General features: G+C 25.1%; 1 protein-coding gene across 1 annotated transcript in view; it reads left to right on the top strand.

Moving 5' to 3' along the window:
- Positions 1–25,395, top strand: part of Prm (Paramyosin) — a 95,813-nt gene that overhangs the window by 24,801 nt on the left and 45,617 nt on the right. The window contains exons 3-5 of the mRNA XM_075373834.1: positions 7,315–7,401; positions 12,674–12,840; positions 25,131–25,209. Coding sequence (XP_075229949.1) covers positions 7,315–7,401; positions 12,674–12,840; positions 25,131–25,209 — 333 coding nt within the window. The remainder of the gene's footprint in view (positions 1–7,314; positions 7,402–12,673; positions 12,841–25,130; positions 25,210–25,395) is intronic.

Genomic DNA, 25,395 nt, shown 5'->3' with positions numbered 1-25,395 from the left:
CAAATAAAAGAAAATAAATAATGAGTTTGCTTGAATGATTGTGTTCTACATTATATTAAATGTGCTTTATCCTTTTTGTCTACTAGCAGAAATGAGAGACTAAGTAAAAGGGAATGCTGTGGGTGTTAGGATGGTGGGGATCTAGTTGGAGAATTTTTGTAGTCCAATTCTAAAAATAAATATGAGAGTTTACAGATATCATCTATCTTTCAAGAAAAGCTAAATCTGCTTGTATAATTTATACATCTACATTTAAATGGTTATAAATATCATAAACCGTCATATTTTGCAATGTAGTATTTTCTTCTTATGCATAGACAGATTTTAATGCCCAAATAATAATTATAGTAACAATAACATTACGTAATTTTTATTTTATGTGTATCATATATGTGCTTTGTGTGAGTATGTGTGCTGAAATATTAGGAGTAAGGCTGATGATTTGGAGCAACAAGTGAAAAAATATGTCAAAATAATTTCCACTTTAAATTCTCTTAAAATAATATCAGTGGACTGCAGCCCATTAAAATTCTTTACTTCAGCACTGTAACTAATCCATGCACATTCAGTTTTAGTATCCCCAAGCTAAGGTATCAATTATTTCATTTTTCTCTTCTTGCATCAGCCATCTATTATAATTAAACTGAGATTTCTTTGTGATCTTTTTATTAACAAGATGTTTAGCCTACTTCTTTTATTATTTGATTATGTTTCAGCAACAGATTCAGTTATCTTTCAACCACTTAACGCAAAATATTCATATCCAACATTTTTGAATTTATATTGTTCAAAGTAAATCCTTTTATTTTAGTCAGGTAGGTAAAAAATTAACCTGACATTTGGAATGAACTACCTCTTTTCAAATGCCTCATGTTTTTAAATTACTCTGAAAATGAAAGCTTGTGAACAATTAACAAAATTATTTTCTTGAACTACAAGTACTTTAATAAAATTAGTTAAAAGCATTTTTACAAACGACCAGTCAAATCAAAATTATTTTAAAAGAATTTAAAGAGGAAAAAAGAGATGTGAACAATAAATTCAAAATTATTTTAAGAGAATTTAAAGTGGAAATTATTTTGGCTTATTTTTTTTCACTAGTTGCTTCAAATCATCATCAGCTTTACTACTAATATTTCAGTTGTTAGTTTACTATGTTCATTTAATGCAATGTTTATTCTGACATTTTCTGTTCCAACTAAATATATTCAGCTGAAAACGATTTATCTTAATTAAAATATTCCATGTTGTATACAACTTTTTTTTTTAGCTGTTGGCAGCTGCACTTTATCTCTTATGTTATTACTTTAGTATGACTCATATTTTTAGTTGAAAAATAAAATATACCAGTTTTGTCCTTACCTGTCATACATTTTAAACTTTACATACACATAACACATATGTTTAGCCTCTCTTATTTTATTTTTAATCTAATTTTAATGATGTTCATTTTTATGTTTATTCCACATTTTCTTTTTAACCATATAATGATCATAATTGAGAATCTCAAATTTTTAATTAAAATTTATTTGATGTTCTAGAAATCTTAGATGTTATTTAAATAATTAAGATATTAATATAATGTAATATTATTTATGATATTTTGAGCCTCTGGTGGTGCACCATACCTATTACCAAAGTGCTTTGTGTGTTACCTGATTTTATTCACTTGTGTTACCTGACTTTTTGAGAGTTTGTATCTGATATGTTTAAGTTTGTGAGGTTGTACCTTGGGTATTGTGTTATTCTTAATGGGTATGATAAAAAAAATTGATATTTAAAAAAACCATTACAAAAGCACATTGAACAAGGTTTATTTATTCACAAGGTTTTTTTTATTTTAAAAAGTTCAGGTAAATTTTTTTTCATAGAACAAAACTTGAATATGGGAAATAATTTAACTATTATTTGTAATGGTGGCACACAGTGTGTTTTTAAGATTAAAATGTTACTAAAGTATGTTCATAAATTATTAAAAAAACAGATTTTTATTTATTTAAACTGAAAATACAAAATTAATCATATCTACAAAAATGGTCATTCTATTCTTGTGTGTGCACACATTCCCACCTACATACATACTTGATGTTTACCCAACATACACTTGATGTTTTTAATAACTTTACTTCCAAATTATTTATTAAATTTTTACTCAAATTAAAAATTAAACTAATTCTCATAATAACATATCTTTTATGTTATTATGATGTTAAATTGAAAAACTCTGTAGAGTAGTTAGATTTTTTCTGTGAATAAATGGAAACTGAAATAACAATTAATCCATCTAAATAACCGAATATTAATAGAAAATTTTATAATTTTGAACACAGTCTCTAGATAAATATGATTATTTTTTTAGTTAATCACTGTGGCAGAGTGGTAGCATCTCAGCCTTTCATCTGTAGGTCCCAGGTTCAGAACGCAATCAGGGGTGGAATTTTTCACATGCTACAAATTTAAATTTTCATATTTTCAATACAAGCTTCTATAGTGAAATTAATTCATTCAGCAAAAAAATTTCAGAAAATCTATCCATATAAGCATAATCCATCTTTCCACCTTTAGAAAATTGTTTTAATAGTTCATATTGAAATGATTTTTATAAATTGTTACGTCACTGCTAGATTGAGTTCATAAAGAACAAATAAATTACATTAATTGTTAGGTCGTTCCATCTTAAGCCAAAAATTTAGTAGCAAGTATGTTGTAGTATCTTAGACACTTGACGCTATATTAACTTTTTGATTTTAATATGTATTGAAGATTTACCTTTGAATGATAGACATCTAAGTTGGTAGTTTGGCTTTCTGTGAAACCAAGAGGTATGAAAAAGAGTCCCTGGACAATCTCAGTGACAGAGTTGCCCTCCTTTTCCTTGAACCCCATTAAAGAATCAACAGTTGCTAGAAGGTTCCTGTATAATGCCTCGTATATAGCTGGGACAGTAGGTGACACAAAGTGGATAATTTACCTTAGAAAGCAGGAATGAAATGTAAAGAAAAAGGGCAATCATTCTAAAATAGCAATGACAAGGTCGATTACTGACCTGCTCAGGACCAATTGAATGTATATAATTAGCACTATCAATCTAGTTTATTATCTGTTTATTAACAATTAAGATTTATTTAAGATATGTGTTTAGCAACCAGTTTCATGCACCCAGAAAAAATATTCATTTGATCGATGGATCATGAGGAACATCAAAAAAAATAAAATTTTTGCAGTACTAAAAACAAATACAATGTTAAAATTAATAAAAACCAAACTAGACATAACTCCCAATTGCTGTTGATTTTTAACAAACTATAACAAATTCTTTTTTTTTTATTAAAAAAAAAAACACTATTTTATATGTTGTCACGTGGTTCGCGGCTCGATCAGTATATTGAGAAGTTGACAATTTAGAATGTTTATGTAATTACATTTTATTGGTTTAAAATGTTCATAATTGCAACCAGACAAATTAATAATAATTAATAATGATAATTAATAAGTGACAGTTAATGAACACAAAAAATTAATATAGTAATTACAACCACAATAGTAATCAGACAATAACAACAAATCAAACAATTAATACATTACATAATCAAAACGGTAAGCATGACATAAAAACAGAACATATTACATAACGTAATCAAAAAAGAATAACAGTCGTAATATTACACATCAAATAGTGATAAATGCCAATAGTAAATAATAAATACAGATTACACACAAGACAGAGTTGAAAATAAATATTTGTTCAGAATTTATTCCAGGCAGATAAATAGAAAGAAGACCAGAATTCAAACCTATTAACAAAAGAAACCACTAGTCTTATATTAACAAACAATCGTATAAAGTTCATTTGCAAATACCTTTTCTGTTTACCCTAACAGTTTATGAATGAAGTTTATTGCATTATTTCTTTCACTTATAGTTTAGCTGCAACTCGCCGATATATTTCTTGTTTACTGGAATTACTCGTGGCATAATCTTATCAAACTGGATACTCTCCTTGCTGGATTAACATCTCGCGGGCTCACAATTGTGACCCTCCTCGCTGGACTGGTTCACAGTACTCTCCCGAACTCACACAACTCGCAGTCTCTCCTCGCAGAACTGCCCTTGCGAGACTGACGTCAAAACGTCTCGCAGACTGGTTCTAATAGAACTGATTTTTAGCTGGTCTTCCAGAGTTATTTATACTTCTAGCCTCTTTACCTGCCGGACCAGACCCAACTTGTAGCGTGAAAACGATGGTTTTCGTTCCCAGGAATTCCATAACTAGGTCCGGTAGCTTTTTTCTCACGGTACAACAGGTGTTTATTGCTTGTCAGTGGGCAGTATAACAAAGAACGATTGTTAAACAGACCTATTCTTTACCTTCTGAATACTCCAATTATTATATTTTCTATTACTTTCATAATAATTGGCAGGAATCCGTTATTCAGGCCCGCTATACCGGTCTTGTTACAATATATATATATTTTTATTATCTACTAAATTAATTCTTTCTATTTCGCATCTTCTGAAATCCTATATTAAATATTTTGGAAAATCCTTCTCATTTCAATTCAAACAGTTTTAGTATAAGAAATGGAATCTTTTCTCAATCCCTTTTTTATATTATATAGCTTAAGTTAGTCATGCAGTGAAGATTAATAATTTGATAACTATCATGAAAATTGGTTCTGCCATTCTTGAATTATAGAATCATAAATAAACATACCAACCTAAAAGTTGCCCTAGTCCTAATATAATGTGATAAAAACAGTTTGAATTTTCGTTTTTAATTCCTTTATATAGGTCCATTTCTTTTAACAAAAACAAATATTCAAATAAGATACCCCTTGTATAGTATACAGGACAAATTATAACATTTAATGGCCAAAACAATTTTTGCTTCTTGTTATTGAAACATTTTAATTTTTGTATAAAACAAATTTTTAGACTATTTTTATTTAAAAAAATGTTATTATCATACTAAAAATCTTTACTAAAAAAGAATTGATATCTATTAAAAAATATATTACTGAAATTAAGTAGGTTAAGAAGTTGGATCACTTTAAAAATAGATAGACTGCTTCTTTGGCAATTTTCTCACATAGCAAAGTTACAAATTTCTGTACTCAAAATAACAAATCTCTAAAATTAAATGGAAATATTATCATCCATTCAAATATAATTACAATACTATTTTTACTAATAAATCGCAAGAAAGGAAGCTCATTTTTAGAAGTATTTGTCTAAGATTAAATAAGATTAACATGCATAAAAACTTCAGCCCCAATTGTTTTTCCAATTTTTTTTTTATTTTCACCAATACCTTTTCTTATTTATTTTTATAATAAAAATGTATAGAATGGATTATAGATAGATCTTTTCTAAAAATTATTCTTAAATTTTTATTATATTATATGTAGTTTAGGAGAGGTCATTATTTATTTGTACTCCTACAATTTTAACATTGTTTATCCTGTAAAATATGTGTGGTTTATGTACTAATTTTATTAAATATAAATTTGTTTTAATAGGAACTTGATTTTTTTTTAACTTTTACTGTATATTTTTAATGTGTATTGTAGAATAACTAAAAATTTATAAGTATGTGTGATAAAATATTTAAACATATCTACTCAAATTAGATGTTAGTTGCTGGTTTTCAGTTGAATTCTAACTTTTTTCACCCAATCTCTACTTGAGTATCATCATGCGCTTTATAAGTAACTATGTGATTAATTAAAAGACTATGTACGTAGTCAGTTTTTATTGATTTAAATCTATTGTTCAAAAAATATATAAAACCATTCATGTGAATTTAATATCTAAATTAAAATAAAATCTATAAAATCTAATATATAAAAATCTTGATTCAATGTATAATTTAAAAAAAAAAATATTTAGTTATGCATAATTTTCAATGCCAACTATTATAGATAAAATTGTAACAAAAGTAAATTTTAGAGCATACATTTTAATGTTGTTCATATGCTGATCTTCATGGTAGTGTTAGCATCAGTGCTTTTCGTTCAGCAGGACATGGCATTTTACGTATGTTTAAAAAATTGATTAGCTTTCTCAGTAGCAGTTGTAGAGAATAAGCCTGTTGTTGTATAAGTAAACAAATTTACTGATTTCAGATTTATAATTTATAATTTTATGCAAAGCAATTATTAGTTATAAAATGAATGTAGAGATTGAAATTTTTGTTATTTATTACTAATCGATTATTATTGAATTAAATATTTAATTATAAAAGAAAATATTGTTCTTTAGTAACATCATAAACAAGTAATATTCTCCTGGTATCTTGAAATATATATTTTTTTTATTTTAGAATAGTCAAAAGAGAATATTTAGTTTTTGAAATGAAATATTCAACTAATCTTTATTCTAGTAATAGTACTCATTTATTTAAAAAGATTTTCATGAAGATTGAAACTAATAACAGTTTTCTGGTTTCTATTGATACAACCAGCTCTTTCAGCTTGAAAAGACTACTTAAATAGCATAACAAAATGCTAAAAAATCCATCTAGAACTATTTCTTGCCATATGACAAGCTGAGAATCGGTATCAGGGCATTTATTGGATTAAAGTAGACCTCCTAATTACTCTTCACAAAATATTTTTTAATAAGTTTTTCACTTATTGATTTATCTTTATTTTATATTATTCATGGTATATTTTTTTATGATTTCAAAGATAGAAATGATTCTTTTAAGTTTTTAAAAACTTGAAAAAGTAATTTTTTATTCGAATCAAACTAAGCTTATTTAGAAAGTTTGATGTTAACGCAAAAGTTGCTGTATGATTCATTTGGTTCATTATTTTGTATGGTTTTGGTTCATTCATTCTGCTTTGCATACAAATTATTGTAAAATCTGTTGCTGTTAATTATGTTATTAAATTTATATTTCTTTTATGATTTTATCATAGTCATTCACTGAATGACCACGTGTTCTGTTATTTAACTGTTAGTTCATTTATACTTGTTATTGAAAAGTATTTTAGTTTTCTATTAATATTAAAAATGATTTACTATGCTTATTGCACCCATGTATCTAATTGGTATGCCTTGATACTAATCTAACACTAGTTCATGTTGCCTGATATTCTTTTCTTTTTTCCTTGTTGCATTTCATGTGATCATCCTTATGGTTTTTTTTTTTGTTTTAATTATCTGTTATGAGATTTATGTAATTTGATGTGTATATGTATGTAAACATTTGTTTTCTTGAAGAGAGGGGGAAATTGTCATAAATATTAATGTTTGTATTGTGTTTTCCCTGTGAATGTATTAATATATTCCATTTTCTTGCTTTTTCAGATTGAGCGTGAAAAAGCTGACTTAAGTGTACAAGTGATATCTTTACAAGAGCGCTTAGAAGAGGCTGAGGGTGGAGCTGAAAGCCAAGTAAGTTTATGCCAACTGAATATTTTTATAAATTCATATAATCTATTAAGAAGATAATATAAGATATAACGATTAATATCTATTAATCGTTATTTAAACAATTATTATCAAAAATTTGTTTTATTTTGAGAAAATTATTTAAGTAATTGTTTTGAGAATAATGTATAAAAAAGCTATTTATAGTGCCTGTAAACTTTTTTTGGAAATTTTAATCTAAGGATTACTATTTTATGTAAGGTTATATTCAGTGTACATCTCAGAAGAAGTTGAGTTTTTCCTCTCTATAATTTCTTTAAATCAGTTAATCAGAAAATATTACTTTTTAAATAATTAAAGATTTTGTTTAATTTAAATTTAATTACGAACCTCTTAACCATCTAACCCCTTTTTTCTTACACACACACACATGCGTGCACACACACACACACACACACACACACACATATATATATATATATATATAAATAACTTAAAGTAAAAATAAAGGCTAATATTTTGAATTTTTCAAAAGCCTTATTACAAAATTAAAAAAAAAAAATTAACATGTTCAAAAATACACATTTATTTGTTGTTTCGTAAATATTTTGTTTCTTTTTGGTTACAAATATCTAAGCATTTTAAACTTATTATTCCAAATTGTTTTTTATCTTAAAATACATACTTTGAGTAGGTCAGGATGATTGTTGTGTAATCCTTATATATATATATATATATTTTTTTTTTAATGTTTTAACTGAAGAAATTTAAAAATAAATATTTTGAAATGCAGAAATGAATCTTGAAATGCAGAAAGTAATTTTTTTTAAATCTATTTTTACAAATAAACTAAACCTAAATGAAAGAAAAACATATTTAGTTTTTAAACTTAATGTTGTTATTAACAGTAAAAGATTGCCTCAATTACTACTGTTTCCATTATTGTGCACTTTAGTCACAAAAGTAGTAGTGTAAAGAAAATAAAACATTTTACTTTCAATGACAGTCAAATAAGATAAGTCAATCTATTTTACTTCTTAGTACAGTATTTATCATTAAGACCAAATTTATGAATGCAGGTGGATATATCATTCTTTGTATTCAAAACTATCCAGACAATCTACTTTCAAAATGAGTGACTGGATTAAACAATGACCAGCAGTGACAAGAGAATCAATAAGAGAATCAGCAAGACAAAAAGCTTACCTACATTTATAGAATGTAAAATATATAATTAATATAAAACATTTTTTCCTAATTAATTTATTTTATGATCAGTTTTCATCAAATCAAAACTAATTTTCTAGGTCTTCTATGCTTAAATGACCAAATTATTGTTTATTATAGATTTCAGTCAATTTATATTATATTGAAATACTTTAACAGAACATATGAAACTGGAAAGTTGAGAATATTTACATTTTAGCTTTGCATTCCTTATTATTTTGAACCAAAATACACCATGAGAAAAAATGTTATAAATAAGTATAAAAATGGAAAATGACATCAGAACAAAAAAGAGACAACAAACAAGCAAGACAAGAATAATTCATGTAAAGAACAGGAGTTATGTAAAAACTGAAAAAGTGAAGTTGAAGATTAACAAGACTAGTATATACCAATACTAAATAAGAAATAAATTTTGTTTAATATTAAGTAAGATAAATTCTTCTAAATATTTAACATCTGGTTAGGTTTGAATGCTGAAATTTTTTTTATAATACTGTACATTCAAGCTTATCTTTCTTAAAATCCATATATTAAAATGTCAAAGTGAATGTTTATAAAATCATTGCCTCCTCTAGCTTGCTGTGTGCCAAATTGTACCGTTTCCAAAAACCTGACAACTCAGATGGAAAAAGTAAATTTATAAAATTATTATATTAATGAAGTATGGAAATGACAAAAATATTAAAAGAAGCATATTTTAATTTACATAGTATTATATTTTTATGTTACCTACCAGATTTTTAAAAATATTTTATTAACAGGAAAATTAAATTAAGACATTTAAAAAATGCTTAGCTAATTTCAAGATTCAGACTAAAAGTTGATGATGTATTAAACAATTTACCAGATATATAGTTAGGACTGATGTACAATTTCATCTATTTAGCTACAGTAGATTAACAACCTCTATCTCTGTTTTTTATGGAGAACACTCTAAGTTTAAATCCTGGTCAGGAATGGCATTTTAAAAAAATATATATAAAAATAATTAAGGCAGCTGTAATGAGATTTTACCCAATAGTTGTATTTGGAAATGAATAAATAAATATTGCTTCATATAAAAATCTAAAAATACTTTCTTTTTATTTTTACTTCATCATGATAAATAAAAAGTTGAATAAAATCTTAAAAATAAATGATAGGCTAAATGGATGCGTATTTCTTTATTGTGTCATTTTTAAACAGTCATAATTAGATAAACTGGAATTAATAAAATTAAAATAAATTTTAAATTATTAAAAAATAAAAATTATTGAAGAAAATATTGGCAGTAGAAATAAGTAATAATTATGATTAAAAACAAAACATACAAAAACTATTTCTGTACATGTTTAAAATGAATATTAAAAAAAAAAATAAAAAATTACTTTGACTAAACATTGATATATCACTCTGTACCACTTTACCAAGGAGACAAATTGTTTTGTACAAAATTGTGTAAAAAAAATTTAAAATTGTGATAAATTTATATAACCTGTCAAAGTTTAAAGTGGACTGTTAATTTGAAAATATTAATAATATAAAATATTATCTAATCCTGTCAAACCATGTAAACAGTCTTAATTTTTTATCACTAGGAATAAATAAACTGTAGCTAATTTAATCTTTCACTTTCAATTCAATTATCTAAAGTAATATTTTGTAATCAGTAGTAGTTGTTTTATTAAATTTTTTTTTTTACAAATATAGATAAAAATATTCTTTTTAAGTGCATATGTATTTATTATTATTTTTTTTAATACTTCTTTCCTGTTTATCATTTTTTTTTTAAATTTGTTTACCTTTTGCTAATGGTCTGTATCTGCTAAAACAGTGTTTAGTAACTGAGCTGAACATCTAGTTATAGATTTTTTATTTATATATTTATTTTTGTAAATATTTTTTCTGAATTTTCTCTTTCTAATTTGATATGAGTAAATAACTGTTTAGCAAAGATTTTGATTTTCGTATAAATTAAATTTGTATTTAATTTTCACTTTTAAAAAATAGACTGAAGTCCAAGTAGGTCAAACATATCATTGTTTAAATTGTTTTTTATCTCCTAGACATTTAATTAGTAATATAACAGGTTAAGGGCTGATTCAGTAAATTGTGTTGAATATGCGGCACAAAAGTTATTTAGTTTAATGCAATCACTCATATTTGTCATAATAGAATAATTATTACAAATAAGATTTATGCATCATAAAATAGGATTAAATACGATAAATGAATTTGGTTATTTTCCAAACGTCTGAGCTTAAAGAGGATGAGACTGTTTCTTTTTATAGAACAAGACTGTCCAAACTTATTTCTCACTGACTAAGTAATGTTTTATAATTGTTAGCCAAGAATTGTGATACATATGATTCATCCTTTTTACTTTGCTTTTCTATATTTATACATTTTCTGTGTTATTTCTTGTGCAGTATTAAAATTTATCTTCATTTGCTTATAAACATAGGTGATTCTAGCTATTTAAATATGATAACTGATATTAGGTTTTATAATCTCTTAAGTACTGATAACCTGGTTGTAGTATACAAAATGCTGGTATGGTAATGTAATTAAAATGCACTTTTTTAAAAGAATTCCTAATAGAATCACCGAGTTACTGGCCAGAAAAAACATAACTACTTATTTCTATGTTGGCTTTTTTTTAATCTGATTTACTAATAAAATTTTAGTATCCCAGCTTTGAAGTGTACTATGCCCTTAACTTTTCCAGAAAGTTATGCACTCCTGTTATTAAAACTTTGCAATTTTGTTTTTATAACTGTATAAAACTGTTTTCAGTTGCACTATTTTTGATGGACAATCAGTTTATGTCACCCACTATGTCAAGAATTACTGGTCATTTTCAAGTTCTGAGAAGTTTGTGGGAATGTGTCATTACAGAATTTATCAAATGTGTTTGTATTAGTAATTTTTTTACTAGAACTGACTTTGTAATGGTAGCTACTATTATTCATATTAAATAAGTCAATTAGGCAACTAGCTGAAATGCATTACGTTGTATGTGATGCCAATCAAAACTTGACTAATTTTATAATACTAGTATTTCTTATACTGGTAATGTGTTTTGCTCTTTATACCTTGCCTTGGATTTGGACAGTACATGAGTGTACATTTTTAATTTACTAGATAATCAGTCGATTTATTTGAATAAACCTGCTCCAAAGATCAGAGGGTTCATTTTTGTATCCTGAAAACATGTTATGCCATTTTGAAGCAGACTGAAAATGAAATATTGTGTTTTGGTAGGAGATACTAGAACACTGATGTGATGATATTCTTTTCTTGATCTTGGTGATGATTTTTAGAATCTTTCACAATTTACTTCAGCAACCATTAGACCTTAAGTTTACTTATACCTGAAATTTATTTGAATTTAACAACATTCAAACAAACATCATATAAAAGTTATTATCAGTAATAAAATAGCTGTGCTTCCACTGTTTATGCTGTAGTATTAGTTTAAACATAATATAGGAGTATCACCTTTTGTTTGGTAGAAGAGATTCAATCTTCATGTTAGTGATATAAAATTCCATGCTAATGCCATCTTCTTGTTTTTGTAGGGATTGTAGTAGAACATTTTTGGCATCAACCAAGTCCACATCTGGTAGGTCAATTCTCATTAGGTAGCCTACTGTTCTGGTTATTTTTCAAAGTGCAGTTATAAAATTTGGAAAAAATTACTTGTCACATAACTAAAACATAGCATTTTGCATTGTTTTACTGCAATATTATTCAATTTTAATCAGTGCATACAAAGAAATATGATGAATACAACATAGTGCTTGTTGAATTCATAGTGAACCTAATGAAACAGCTCCTTAATACTTTGAATAACTCTATAATCATAAGTTTTAAAATTCTTATTTTAGTTTATTTTATCATTGATATTATAAACTTTATTAAATATTATTAAAAAGAATAAATCCACCTTACCAGCAATTAATTCTGAAATTCTCTTTTGAATTCTTTTTAATAATATTTAATAATTTATTAATATATCAGTGGTAACCATGTTTGAGAAATTGATTATAAACTTTATTGACTATTTTATTTTGTTTCCAATAAGTTTGAAATCAACAAGAAACGTGATACTGAGTTGGCTAAATTGAGAAAGCTCCTGGAAGATGTCCATTTGGAATCTGAAGAGACAGCTCACCTCCTACGCAAGAAACATCAGGAAGTGGTCGTTGACTTCCAGGAACAGTTGGACCAACTGGCAAAAGCCAAAGCTAGGTAGTTTATGTAATTTTATTTTGTGTACATTTTATAAAAATCTTTACCTTTAGGTACTTAATAAATTGTCATTTAAATATGAAAAGAATTTGATTTTCATAATTACTATTAAATCTTTATACATCTGCACAGTTGTTGCTATAAGAAAGGAAAAACTGTCTTAAATATTGGGTAAAAAGTTGTAAGCTTAGTTAATACTTTAACTAAAGAATAATGTATAAAATATTTTTGACGTAGTCATACCAACTAAGCTCTCTAGTATAATAATAAAACTGATGAAGAGTTATCTTCCAGGTGTTACATTTTCTTCCCGCAGGATAGGATTTTGTAAAATAACTTGGGAAAATAAACAGATTAAAAAAGCAAAATTCCAGTTTGTGTTACTAACATTTTATTGTGTAAAAGATTAAAAATGTTAGTTTGTTGTCTTTTATATTTATGAATGTGCAACTTTGCTACAAAGGCAAATTACTTGTTCTTAAAAAATGAACAATATCTTCATCAATCAAACATTAATTTTTCTTGTGTTACTCAACACAATACTTCTGCTTATGAGGAAGAACCTTGTTATGCTTTTGTTGCCATTTCTTCCTGAAAATTTATTTAAATAAAATTAAAAGATTTTTTTTTACAAAAGTAATATTATTGTCAACTTTTTAAATAATATTAATTAACAAATTTTTAAAACCCAGAATTTTCTGTGCTTCATTTAAAGTTTAGCTAAATTAATTTTAAAGTCATCTGAATTGTGAATTATTTTGTAAGTTTTTTATATTTAGTAATCTTCATGTATTTATCATAAAATTATTTTATGTGTTTGTATTTTAAATAATTAATATGGATTAATCACATCTGTTTTTTATATTATAATTAATTGTTTATTCTATCATGAGGCGCAGATCAAGGTTATACCATGGTTTTCCTTGATCTATCCATCCAACTGCTGGGACAGATCTTTTTATATCCAATTAGTAGCATTATTACTCATTCCTGATGTAATTTATAAAATGTATTGTTGTGTTCCAATCAGAATAAAAGAATTTTTAATTATAAAATCCAAGAGTTGGTTCTTTATCATCTTCATTTGAATATAAACAGACAAGTCAAAATAAAATTTATAGCACCTATATAAAGTTTTACAATAATTATGCAAAAAAAATATTATTAATTATTCTTTGTAGACAAGATTAAATTTATCACCAAAAAAACTGTTAGATTAGAAAATTGTAGAATTATAAATTATATTCATAGCAGCTGTTTTCAATTTTTATATTTCACATTTAATTCTTTTTTATCTATTTCATTGCTTTAAACTTGCTTCTTAATAGAAAACAAATGGAGCATTGAACTTATTAAAACTTGTTATTATCATTCATTTTATAACTAATTTTGTTGTGTAAAGTAAAAGTATTAAAAGCATCTCAACAAAAATAATTTGAATTAATTCCACAAAGTAGCCATTTATCATGTTGTGCAACCGCTTTAACACTTGAAACTATAGAAGTTAATGGTTAAAAGTTAAAATTATCTGTAATCATTTTAATTTTATAATTCCACGATTAGATGTGACCTAATTATGTCTGTATGTACATTCAGACATAACACACACAATTGGAAGTTTTTGTTTATTAAGTTTTTGTTGAAAATTGTTAATGTGAAGAATCTATAAAATAATTGTATATTTTATATCTACTTACATAATGTTAAAATTAAAAACCAAATACACAACTTAATTGTTAATTGATCATACAGATTTAGAGAAAAATAAATAAATAAACATGCTTTATTTATTAATCATAAGACTTCTTTATCTACTAATCATATAAATTTTTGTTGTATTTGTTGGTTTTCCTTAATAATTCTATAATAAATTATGATGATTATTTAAAAATGAAAATTTACATTAATTCTTTATTTTTACTTGCTGTAAATAGTTGTTGAATTAAATTCAATAACAACTGTTTAGCATTGCTCATTTTCATGTTATGTGAAATTAATTGTTTATGCAAGTTTGAGCTGATGAACAATTAAGTAAATTTCATTTACTCTAATTTAATAAATAATTCAAATTATTTATTTTATAGAATATTTTTGTTTAAGTTTTATTTCATTCTTTAATTCATTTTTAACCAATTTAAAAAATGAGGAAATTATTAATTTGGTCTATATGGTTTGTTGTATATATCAAGCTTTATTTATGATATGACTTTATTCATTTTGATGTTGTTTACTGATTTTCTGGTTTTTTTTACTTATTCTGTAGTGAAAGTTCCACTGTTGGCCCCTATAATAAATGATTTTTTTTTTCAAATAATTATACGGTCATAAACACAATTTGAAAGTATTTTTTAATTATTACCATCACAGTTTGTTAGTATTGTATCATTATAATGCAATTATTTTTATAATGAATAATCATTCTGATGTTTAATGTATTTTCATTTGAAACTTTAAAAAAATTAGTGGGAAAATTTGAAGTTTAATAACAATAAATATATTTTAAACAACCTTAGTTGAATCTGCAATGTTTGCCTTATGATTGTGTAATCTTTGCATAAACCATGATCACTTATTCTTAAATAATAAAAATAACTTAAATCACTTAAAAAGTAACAATATCCACCTTCACGAAACCAGACAATTAAATTGCTTTGATATAACTCATTACTACTCTTTCGATTATGAGAAAGGGCCTCTTATTTTACTCCCAAATAAATTGCATACCATTTGAAAAAATCTTCCTACCAATTTGTTTAAAATATTTTTTTAATGGGAACAATATTTACTCTGTTGATGAAATTTTAAATAATATTAATTAAAAATAATAGTAAAAAAATTTTGATTTTTCTGCAACCCATTCAACATATACATAAATATGTGCTCAAAATAATTTTCAATTACTCCTTCTGAATCATAAATTATTTTATAGTATTTTTTTTTTTTTTATATAAGCATTTTAAAATTATTTCACATATTTATATTTAAATAATTAATATGGATTTTAATAACATCTATTTTTTACCTTATAATTTGTTATTACTTGTATTTATTATTTATTTTATGATGTGATGTATATAACGTATTATTTTGTAAAAATAAAATATTTGTTTATTTATTGTTTTTGCTTAATAGTAGTTACTTAATTTCAATTTTCTGTATATATACATATATATATATATATATATTTTTTTTTTTTTTATCAAGACAGGTTTTTTACTTATTGTGTTTCTTACAAAAACTTTTGTTATGGGTTTTCTTTTTTTTGTAAGATAATACATCTCAAATAAAAATAAAACTAAAAAAATATTAAATATAAGAAATAAAATTACTAAAAAAAAGCACTAAAAGCAAAAATATAATACTTTTTCAGTTCTCCTCTAAATTTTGACTTTTTGTTGTTAGTGCCAATTTAAGGGTTACTAAGTTGTTTTTAATTTGGCACTGACTTCAAAAAGTAAAAATTCAAGAATTGAAAAGTATTATTTTCACTTCTTTGTGTGTGCGTGTGTATGTGTGTGTATAAACACAATCTTGAAAATATCTAGTTCTTCATATTGACTTGTTTTGTTCTGAATGTTCTATGTTTCCGTTTTATATATCTACAAATATATTACTTTTGTTGTTAAGTTCTGTATTGACCAATTTTGACTTATAAGCAACTTAAGTAAAACATGCTAATGTGGTATTCACTGCATTTGTTTTCCATGAGGTTTAATTTAAGAAACAAAACTTTGTGAATATTTTTCTTTGTACAAATAAATAATTTAAAATTTTCAAACCCTTTTAATGGGTTATTATTTATAAAAAGAATCTCAAATTTAGTTTTCATTTTAAAAATATCTGTTAGACAATCTGTTTGGTAAAATTATGTAAACTACTAATCAGGTATATTTAGATGTTTAATTATTCATCTACTTTAGTAATAATGATTTTAATTTTGAAAAATCATGTTACATGTTAAATAATATTTTTACTTGAAATTTACCTATTGAACTCCAAATTGATGTCAGCCAATTAAAAGTTTTCTTTTACCGATCCATCCCTTAATTCTCTGGAAAAATATTATCTACCAAGCCAGACCTTCCATAGGTGCTAATCTCTCTCACCAACTCTCTCTATTGTGATCCCTTCTTTGTGTATTCAAAAAATATATTGTCACATTCCTTCAATCAAGAAAGAAGAAAACCGCTGCTGTAGTGGTTATCCTTGACACTTTTATGGACCACTTTGGAACTTAATCTATAACTAGGAATTGTAACACCTGTAATATTTTTCAGGTTAAGATGAGCAAAAAATTAAAGCAGGTTTTTGCAGGATTAAGCAGGTTAAAATCAGCAAAAATTAATCTCTAGGTTCCTGAACAAATATTACCAGTTGGAATCAATATCACATTCTAAAATACAAACAAAAACAGATTGCTTTTATTCAATTTTCTTGTTCTTATTAAATATTTGTGAATTTTTTTTAACTGAATATGTATGATTTTGATATTAATAATTAAATATATTAAATTAAATACTTTATTCAGATTATAACATATATATTACGCTTATTACATAAGAAATGATAGGTATAATTTTCTATCGGTAACAAAAAGAAACTCCTGTAACATTTTCCTGAAAGGATAAATGGAAACTGTGGACAAAATCTTGGTCAAAGTAAAATAAAATACAAATTGAATCAACAAACAATATGGAAGTGGTTGTTTTTATTAATAAAATAAATAATTATTACATGAAGCAATAGTAATACACTTAGATGATAATAATATTGGTTAATGAATAAAATTAGTACTGAACATAAAAACAATTTTGATGTTTTTTATGTTTAATTAAGAATTTATGTACACATAAAATTAGTATGCAGAAATTTCAGGTTAATTTAGTTAGTGTTATTTAAAATTTTAATTATTTGAAGTATTGTTTTAAGTAATGTCTATTAAATCTAATAAATAAAAAATAATTTATTGAAAATAGAAACAGAAGTGTAATAAGGTCCTTTCTTTCTCATAGGCTAAAATATTATGCCTTGTTACTTAGAAATAGTTCTATGGTATTATTTGATAGAGCAAATATTTCTTATTTATATACTTTAGGAAATTTTACACATTTTATAAACATAAACACATAGAATCTTCGGAGTTTATATTTATATTGGTCCTCGTGAATCATTTATCAGCAACAAAAGTATAACAGCTTTGTGATTATTTTGTTTAATACTCACAAACAAGAGACCTATCAAACAATGAAAAAAATTTTATGTATCAATGATGAAAGGTTTGATTGAATTGAAAACAGTTGGAAACCATTTAAAACATTACTTTTTTCTTTGAGAAATATTTGTTTTTTTGTGCAAAAGGTTCAAACTTCCAACTTTTCAAAATATGTGAAGCTGTATTTTATCTTGCATTGTTTTTTTCCACTTATTTAGAAGTAGGATTATTTTTAGGACATTACAGTAATAATTGTAAATTTATGTTATTTCAATTAATTATGGTTTTTATGAAGTTGTGACATTAAAGAAAATTTTCCAAAGGTAAAATATAATGCAAAGAAAGGTTTTTAAACTGAAATTACCTAATTAAAAAAAAAAAAAAAAAAACAATTTTTAAATTCTCTTTTAAATGTTGACTTATAGAAGTGAGGACAAAATTACCAATCTAAAAAGAATTATTAACAATTTACTAATCCTAATTTTGGTGTCAACTTCAAAAAGATTTACGTTTAAGAAAACTAAATTTTTTTAAAATTATTATTATCCAGAGTATTTCTTTATAGCTAATCTTATATTGTTACTTTGATTTTTTTCATTTTTTTCATTTTACACAAATGGAAATGAATATATAATTTCAATATTGGTAATTTTAAAATGTTGTCCAAATGAAATAAGCCATTAACAAAACATAAAGGAGAGAAAATTCTGTTTTGATATAAATAAAAAAAAGAAATTTTATGTAGAAACTATTACTAAGTGTTAGCAAGCCTCACAGTATTCATGAATACTTATTTTTTTTATCCTAAATTTTTCTAATAACTTTATTAAAATCTTCCATTAAAATATTTTATGAAATCTGTTGTTTATGTTTGTGCTATAAAAATGTAATACAAACAAAATTCAAAATGAATTCAAGTAGTAGTTTATGTAGTCAACATAATTTTTCATTTTTAAAATATTCTTCTTAAGTTGTGTCAACAAAAACTTAAAACCAGAGGAATGTTTTTTAAAAAAAAGTTATATAAATCTTAAGTATAATAAAATAATACCAGTTGAATTGAGAACTTCCTTCTTTTTTGAAGTCGATTAAAAAAAATTAATTCAACCAATAATATACTCATATTATACAACTAACAAATTGCAAATCTTCTTACAACTTTTGCTTGGATTGACTGTTCATGTACCTTACGACCAGTACAAGAAAATTAAAATTTCAGTGATTAATAAGTAAGAAATCATGACCATGTTAAAAATAAATGATTAATTATTTATTCTGAATAAGATTTTTCTATGAATTTTATTGTTTAATATTTCATCTTAAAAGTTAACCTACAGAAGGTGTATTTATTATGAAAAAAGAAAAACAGAAACTCAGTACCTTGGTATTTTTATATCTTTGTAACTTTTATTAGGTAGAAAGTAAAGCATTAATTTTAGATTATTTCTTATGACCTTGAAAACATTTGTTATCACATATCCATGATTAGTTAACTGATAAGTTCTCATTTTAAGTATACAATGTACGAAGTTTCATACTTTTCATTTTCTGATTGATTGATTCAATTAAGAAAACTTTTATATTGTTAATCTATTTATTAATTTTATTTAATTCCATTGTAAATTACATGTAATTTCAATTAGTCATAGTAATTTTATGGTTAAAAAATTGTGAATATTAAGCAGATCATAAATGAGTTAAGTATCGTAACTCTGTGTTAGTATTGGTGTTCTGTGGAATGCTGCCAATTTTGTGTGGAATGAAACTAAGCCATGGTTATTAATAGAATTGAGTCTCTAGTCATACGTTGCCAACGTATTCACTTATACCACCTCCATATTTGTTCACAGAACACTGTGCAACCAACAAAACTTAGTTGATAGTCAGTTTATCGTTAATATTACTGTTGTCATCAAGACCTATACTATTTTATTATGCTTTAGTTTTTTTTTTTTTTTTTTTTTTTTTTGTAATATTTCTAAACAGCAATAAATAGTGGTATTTAAAGATTTTATTTTTATTTTCTGTACACATTTTTTATAGTGTACTTCAAAAGAATTTTTATGATGTGACCTGGCTAGTGTAATTTAATACACTTCATTAAATTGCTGATCAGCCAAATTTAATTTCTTTAATCATGGAATTAAAGAATTAAAGCTTTAATTGTGAAAATTAAATAAAATTAATTAATTGTATTTTTATTTAATTATAGCTGATTGTATTGCATCACAGTAGTTATTTTTGCATAACCTTATTAATTCCACTTATGTGGGTGTACGTACCAGTTTGAATCAATCTTCTCCAACAACCTCTGCTGATGAACCATAAGCTCTTAAAGTTACTATTTTATTACATAGCCTATAATAATATTATATTATTTTCTCTTGGGACTTCCTTTTCTACTGATTAAATCCATTTATAGCAATCAATCTTGCAACATAATTTTTCCTTCATAAATCACCATACTACTGTAGGTATTCCTATCTATATTTCATATAGCCTACCCATCTTTAAAATTTCTCTAATCCTCATATTTCTGTAGTTTTGTCTTTCTCCTTATTATAGAAATGTAAAAATCTGAGCATTTTCATTTCTGCTACATTATTATTTTTTGTATCCTTCCTGTATAGCCCACACACGTCTTCTCAATAACATAAGCTGACTTTACAAATACATTATTTTTTTGCATTTTAATTTTTCCATAATTATTTTACATGCCTCTTTTCTCCAAACCATCCACTCTGCCTGAAATGAACTAATAATTTCATCTTCTGAATATTTCTGTTCACGTATAGTAGAACTATTCAGTATTTGAACTTCTTTACCGTTGGTTTCTCCACAAAACCTAACACAGAGTTAAGTTCTTCTGATAATCCCTACAACTCATACATTGCCTTTTATCAGTCTATCTAATATTTTTTATAAACTTCCAGGGACTTCTTTCTTTAATTTTATTGTGATTATATTCAAAGTTAAATTATCACCAAAAATAGTGTTAGTGGTACTTGTTTTTTTTTAATTTCTCAGTTACAGTCAATGCGCATTCATGTTAATGTCAAATTAATAAGGCAGTTACTTTTTTAATATTATAAATTTATTCTATTCTGTTTTTTCCTTTATTCTTAATAATGCTACCTTTAATCAAGGCGTGAGCTCAATTAAAGATTAACAAGTCAGTCTACATTAGTATAAAGCTGACCATTCCTAAGATAGTGTTGCTAATTGTTATCATAACAATTTTCTCAGGCTGTTTTGTAAAAGTAATATATTCCATTACGTTTATAAAACAGTAAGGTTCATTCCCTATAAATTATATTCATACCTAATAAAATAAAATATAAAAACAAAAATTACTTTAAAATAATATTATCAAGCATTAGATAAAAATCTGGAATTCAGGATATGTTATTTTATACACACATTTTAAAAAATAAATCTCTGAATAAGTTTTGTGTGAAAATATTTTTAATATAAGAATGACATATAGTATATATCATCAGTATTCTATAAAAATGTAATACTAAACAATGATCACTACAAAATGAAGAAAAATATTTAAAAATCACATTTTTAGACAGTGAAGTTTTTTATTTAAAAAACTCGTACATCAAAGTTATGTCAAAAATACTTAAAAACTGGTCTCTAGAAAACTTTATTTATAAAAGAAACTTTATATAAATGAAATTTATGACAGAAAATTCAGGATTTATTTTTTTAATTAAAAATTTAATTTTTATTTAAAAATTCATTGACAAAGTAATATTGTTTACATAAAAGGAAAACTTTTATACTTAAAATAAATTGGTGGAAAGATTTTTCAAATAGTTAGTCAGTTTATTAAAATTGACAACAGAAGCATAATAAGGTTCTTTATTACAAGCTGAATTATTCTGTTCAGTTATACGAAAACAGCTTCATTTCTGGTTTGGTAAAGGTAGATATCATTATGTTTTTTTTTTAGAATACATGACCATTATTTTAACAAAGATTGCACATTCAGAAATATAAACAGAAGGATAAGTTAAGTGTTTAATGTTTTGTCTTCTATCAATCTCAATTTCAGTTTATTCACAGTCATGGTAGGTGATGTAGTTAATTAAGACATAACAAATTCAGTTACTATAAAAATAAAGTAATATCTATTTATCATTAGAAGTTCTCAGAAATATCAATTATCACAGCTAAAAAAAAAGCAATTTCATTATAAAAGTGAATTTCCTTATCATAAAAACAGAATGATAAAAGAAAAATGGTTAAATAATACAAACCCTCAAAAATCACTTACAGTGTGAAGGTATCCCTCAACAAATAATTATTTGCCGTGAATCCAAAAAAAATTGATATACAAAGAAATTGAATACTATTTGCTACTTTCAAACTTCTCTAAAACACAATTCTTTGCTTCAAACACAGAGAAAAAATATTTAATAAATTAATCATACAAAAATTTGAAAAAAATATTACAAAAATTCACTTGCGATGCGGCTGTTTCAGTTACAAAATAAATAGCAAAATAATGTTTCTATAATATAGATGTTGGTCTAATGGTGAACTTGTCATTGCAAATCTGCTGATTTTGAAGTCGAGAGTTCTAAGGTTCAAATCCTAGTAACGGCAGTTACTTTTATATAGATTTGAATACTAGATCATGGATACAAGTGTTCTTTCATGGTTGGTTTTCAATTAACCACACATCTCAGGAGTGGTCGACCTGAGAATATACAAGACTACACTTCATTTACATTCATACATATCATCCTCATTCTTCCTCCAAAGTAATACCTTATGGTGGTTCCGGAGGCTAAACAGAAGAAGAAAAGATGTTGGCTGCTCTTAACAATTGAGTAGATTATTTGTCTTTTTCATGTTTTTTTATAAACCAGTTGTTTGTTATATTTTGAACCGTACTGTGGTAGGTGAGTTTTTTAAATATTTCTCAAGTATTTGCACGACTTAAATTATTGAAAATTTTTTCTCTGTGTTTTAAACAAAGGATTGTGTTTTAGAAAGGTCTGAGAATAGCAAATAGTATTCAGTTTTTTTGTATATCAATTTTTTTTGGATTTAGGGCAAGCAATTGCTTTTTGAGAGACACATTTACACTGTAAATGTTTTTTTGGATTGTATTATATACCATTTTTTTTATCATTTTGTTTTAATGATAAGCAGATTCACCGACACATTTACAATTAAATTTTTGGTGGGTGTGAAATAAGTTTTTTTTGTTATATCTTGTTAAACTGTATATTGATGATTTATTTTTCTCTAAGAAAAATATATGTAGGCATATCATTTAAAAATGTTTTTAGATCAGCTTAATAAAACTAACAATAATTACATAAAAATTACCTTTAGGTTGTAGTTGTCGATTTTCTTACACTTCCGTCACTGACAGTTGCTGTTTACCAACATAAACAACAAAACTATTGGCTTCAAAGTCAAAAACACTGTTCCCAGGAAAAATACTTATTTCATGTATGCGAATTATTTATTATTTACCAATATTCTCTGGGCTAGTCTAATGGTTAACTTGTTATTGTAAAGCAGTTGTGTAACAGCTGATTTTTTAAGATGAAGGTCCTGATTTTTGAAGATGAACAGGTTCAAATTCTAGTAAAGGTTAGTTGCTTTTATAGTGTTTGAATCTAGAGTGTGTGTATACCAGTGTACTTTGGTGGCTGGGGTTCAATTAACCTGTGTCTCAGGAATGGTTGGCCTGAGTTTGTACAAGACTACACTTCATTTATACGTCATCCTCATCTCATTGAGCCATGAAGGGGATACTTAGATTGCTTATTGTTCACTAGTTGAACAGATTGCAATATACACATTAGGAAAATAAAATTATTTATTATTTACTAATAATAAATATCATATGTGTATTATTTCCATTTAAAAAAATGGAAATTACCTTGTCATAGACCAGCTGATTATAATTTAGCTGTAATTTTATTGTGTTTACCCTTTATCATAACAATACTTACCCACAAAAGATATAATTACCTTTATTATTATCTTTGTTAATAATTATTCATTATCATTATTATATTATACTCATATGTATAATTTATTAAACAATTATTCATAATTACCTTTTGACACATACCCTAGTATTTTCTGAGATCTGATAGCTTGTACCATGTGACGAAATGTAAACAAAAAAATGGCAGTTTAATCTTTCTTGATGACAAAAGAGATTGTATCATATCTACGGACAATTATGTGATTGTAGCATATATGATGAGAAAAGAGTAAAACAATTCATCTATATTTAGAAATAAACGTACGATTGCAAAAAAGGCAGTTTCATTTTTTGTAATGAGAAAATAGTAAATACATGTAAATGTGTCAGTTATTAGTGAAAATAGCTTTTATATAAAGAAAAATTCATAACAAAGAAGTATTTCCAGTTACGATGTTAGTATGTTTTCTTAGTGGATGAAAAGTCACCAACTTTCATAAGAAGTGTAACTATTATTGTAAATAACTCCCATTTACCATTTTCTTGTTTTTTTCACTTTTATTTTTGAGTTTTTGGTGAGATTCATTGGACTCCCAAACAAGGGAGTATTGAAATATAGATTTTTAACATGTTTACTCATAATAGTTTTAATATCATAAGTAGCACTTTCTTTAACCAAAATTTCACGCTTAATTCAAATAGAAATAAGTTATTGTTACTTTATAATTAATTTGATTTGATTTTAATACAGGGCTATTCTGTGTTTCAAAAACTTTAATACTATGACCTCTTGGTTTATTTAATAAAAAGATCTTATTTTTAAATAAACTGAAGTTTTACATATTATAAGATTAATGCAGCTGTATATTTAAATATATAAACAAAATTCTTATTATAATAAATTATATACTAAAGTTTAATGAAGTGATTAGTGATTATATTATTTTTTAATCATTTAAATATTTAGCACCTTTTAGTCCTTGTTAAGCTTATGAAATTGCAATCGGTTCTCTGTACAAAATATTGCTCATATTTGTAAAATATATATATTATATGATAAGTATAAATTATAAATGGGATTTGTAAAAATTTTTTAATATTATTTTCTTTTTTCAGATCTGAAAAAGATAAAGCTAAGTTCCAACAGGAAGTATATGAACTCCTTGCTCAGCTTGAAACTGCCAACAAAGACAGGGTAGATATTATTTTATTTATTTTTAATATATTTTTATATTATTTAGCAGTTAATCTTATATTGCACACTATGGTTTCCCTTAATTCCTCAAATATTTTCCTGGTAATTCTACAAACAAAGATCGGACATGCTAAAAACTCACACATGAGTATATTTACATAAACATATGTTCATAAATATTACACT

The sequence above is a fragment of the Lycorma delicatula genome, chromosome 8 (genome assembly GCF_047948215.1).
Source record: "Lycorma delicatula isolate Av1 chromosome 8, ASM4794821v1, whole genome shotgun sequence".
In the NCBI taxonomy this organism is placed as follows: Eukaryota; Metazoa; Arthropoda; class Insecta; order Hemiptera; family Fulgoridae; genus Lycorma; species Lycorma delicatula.
Note: the sequence above shows the minus strand (reverse complement) of the source record. Positions and strands in the feature narration are given on the sequence as shown.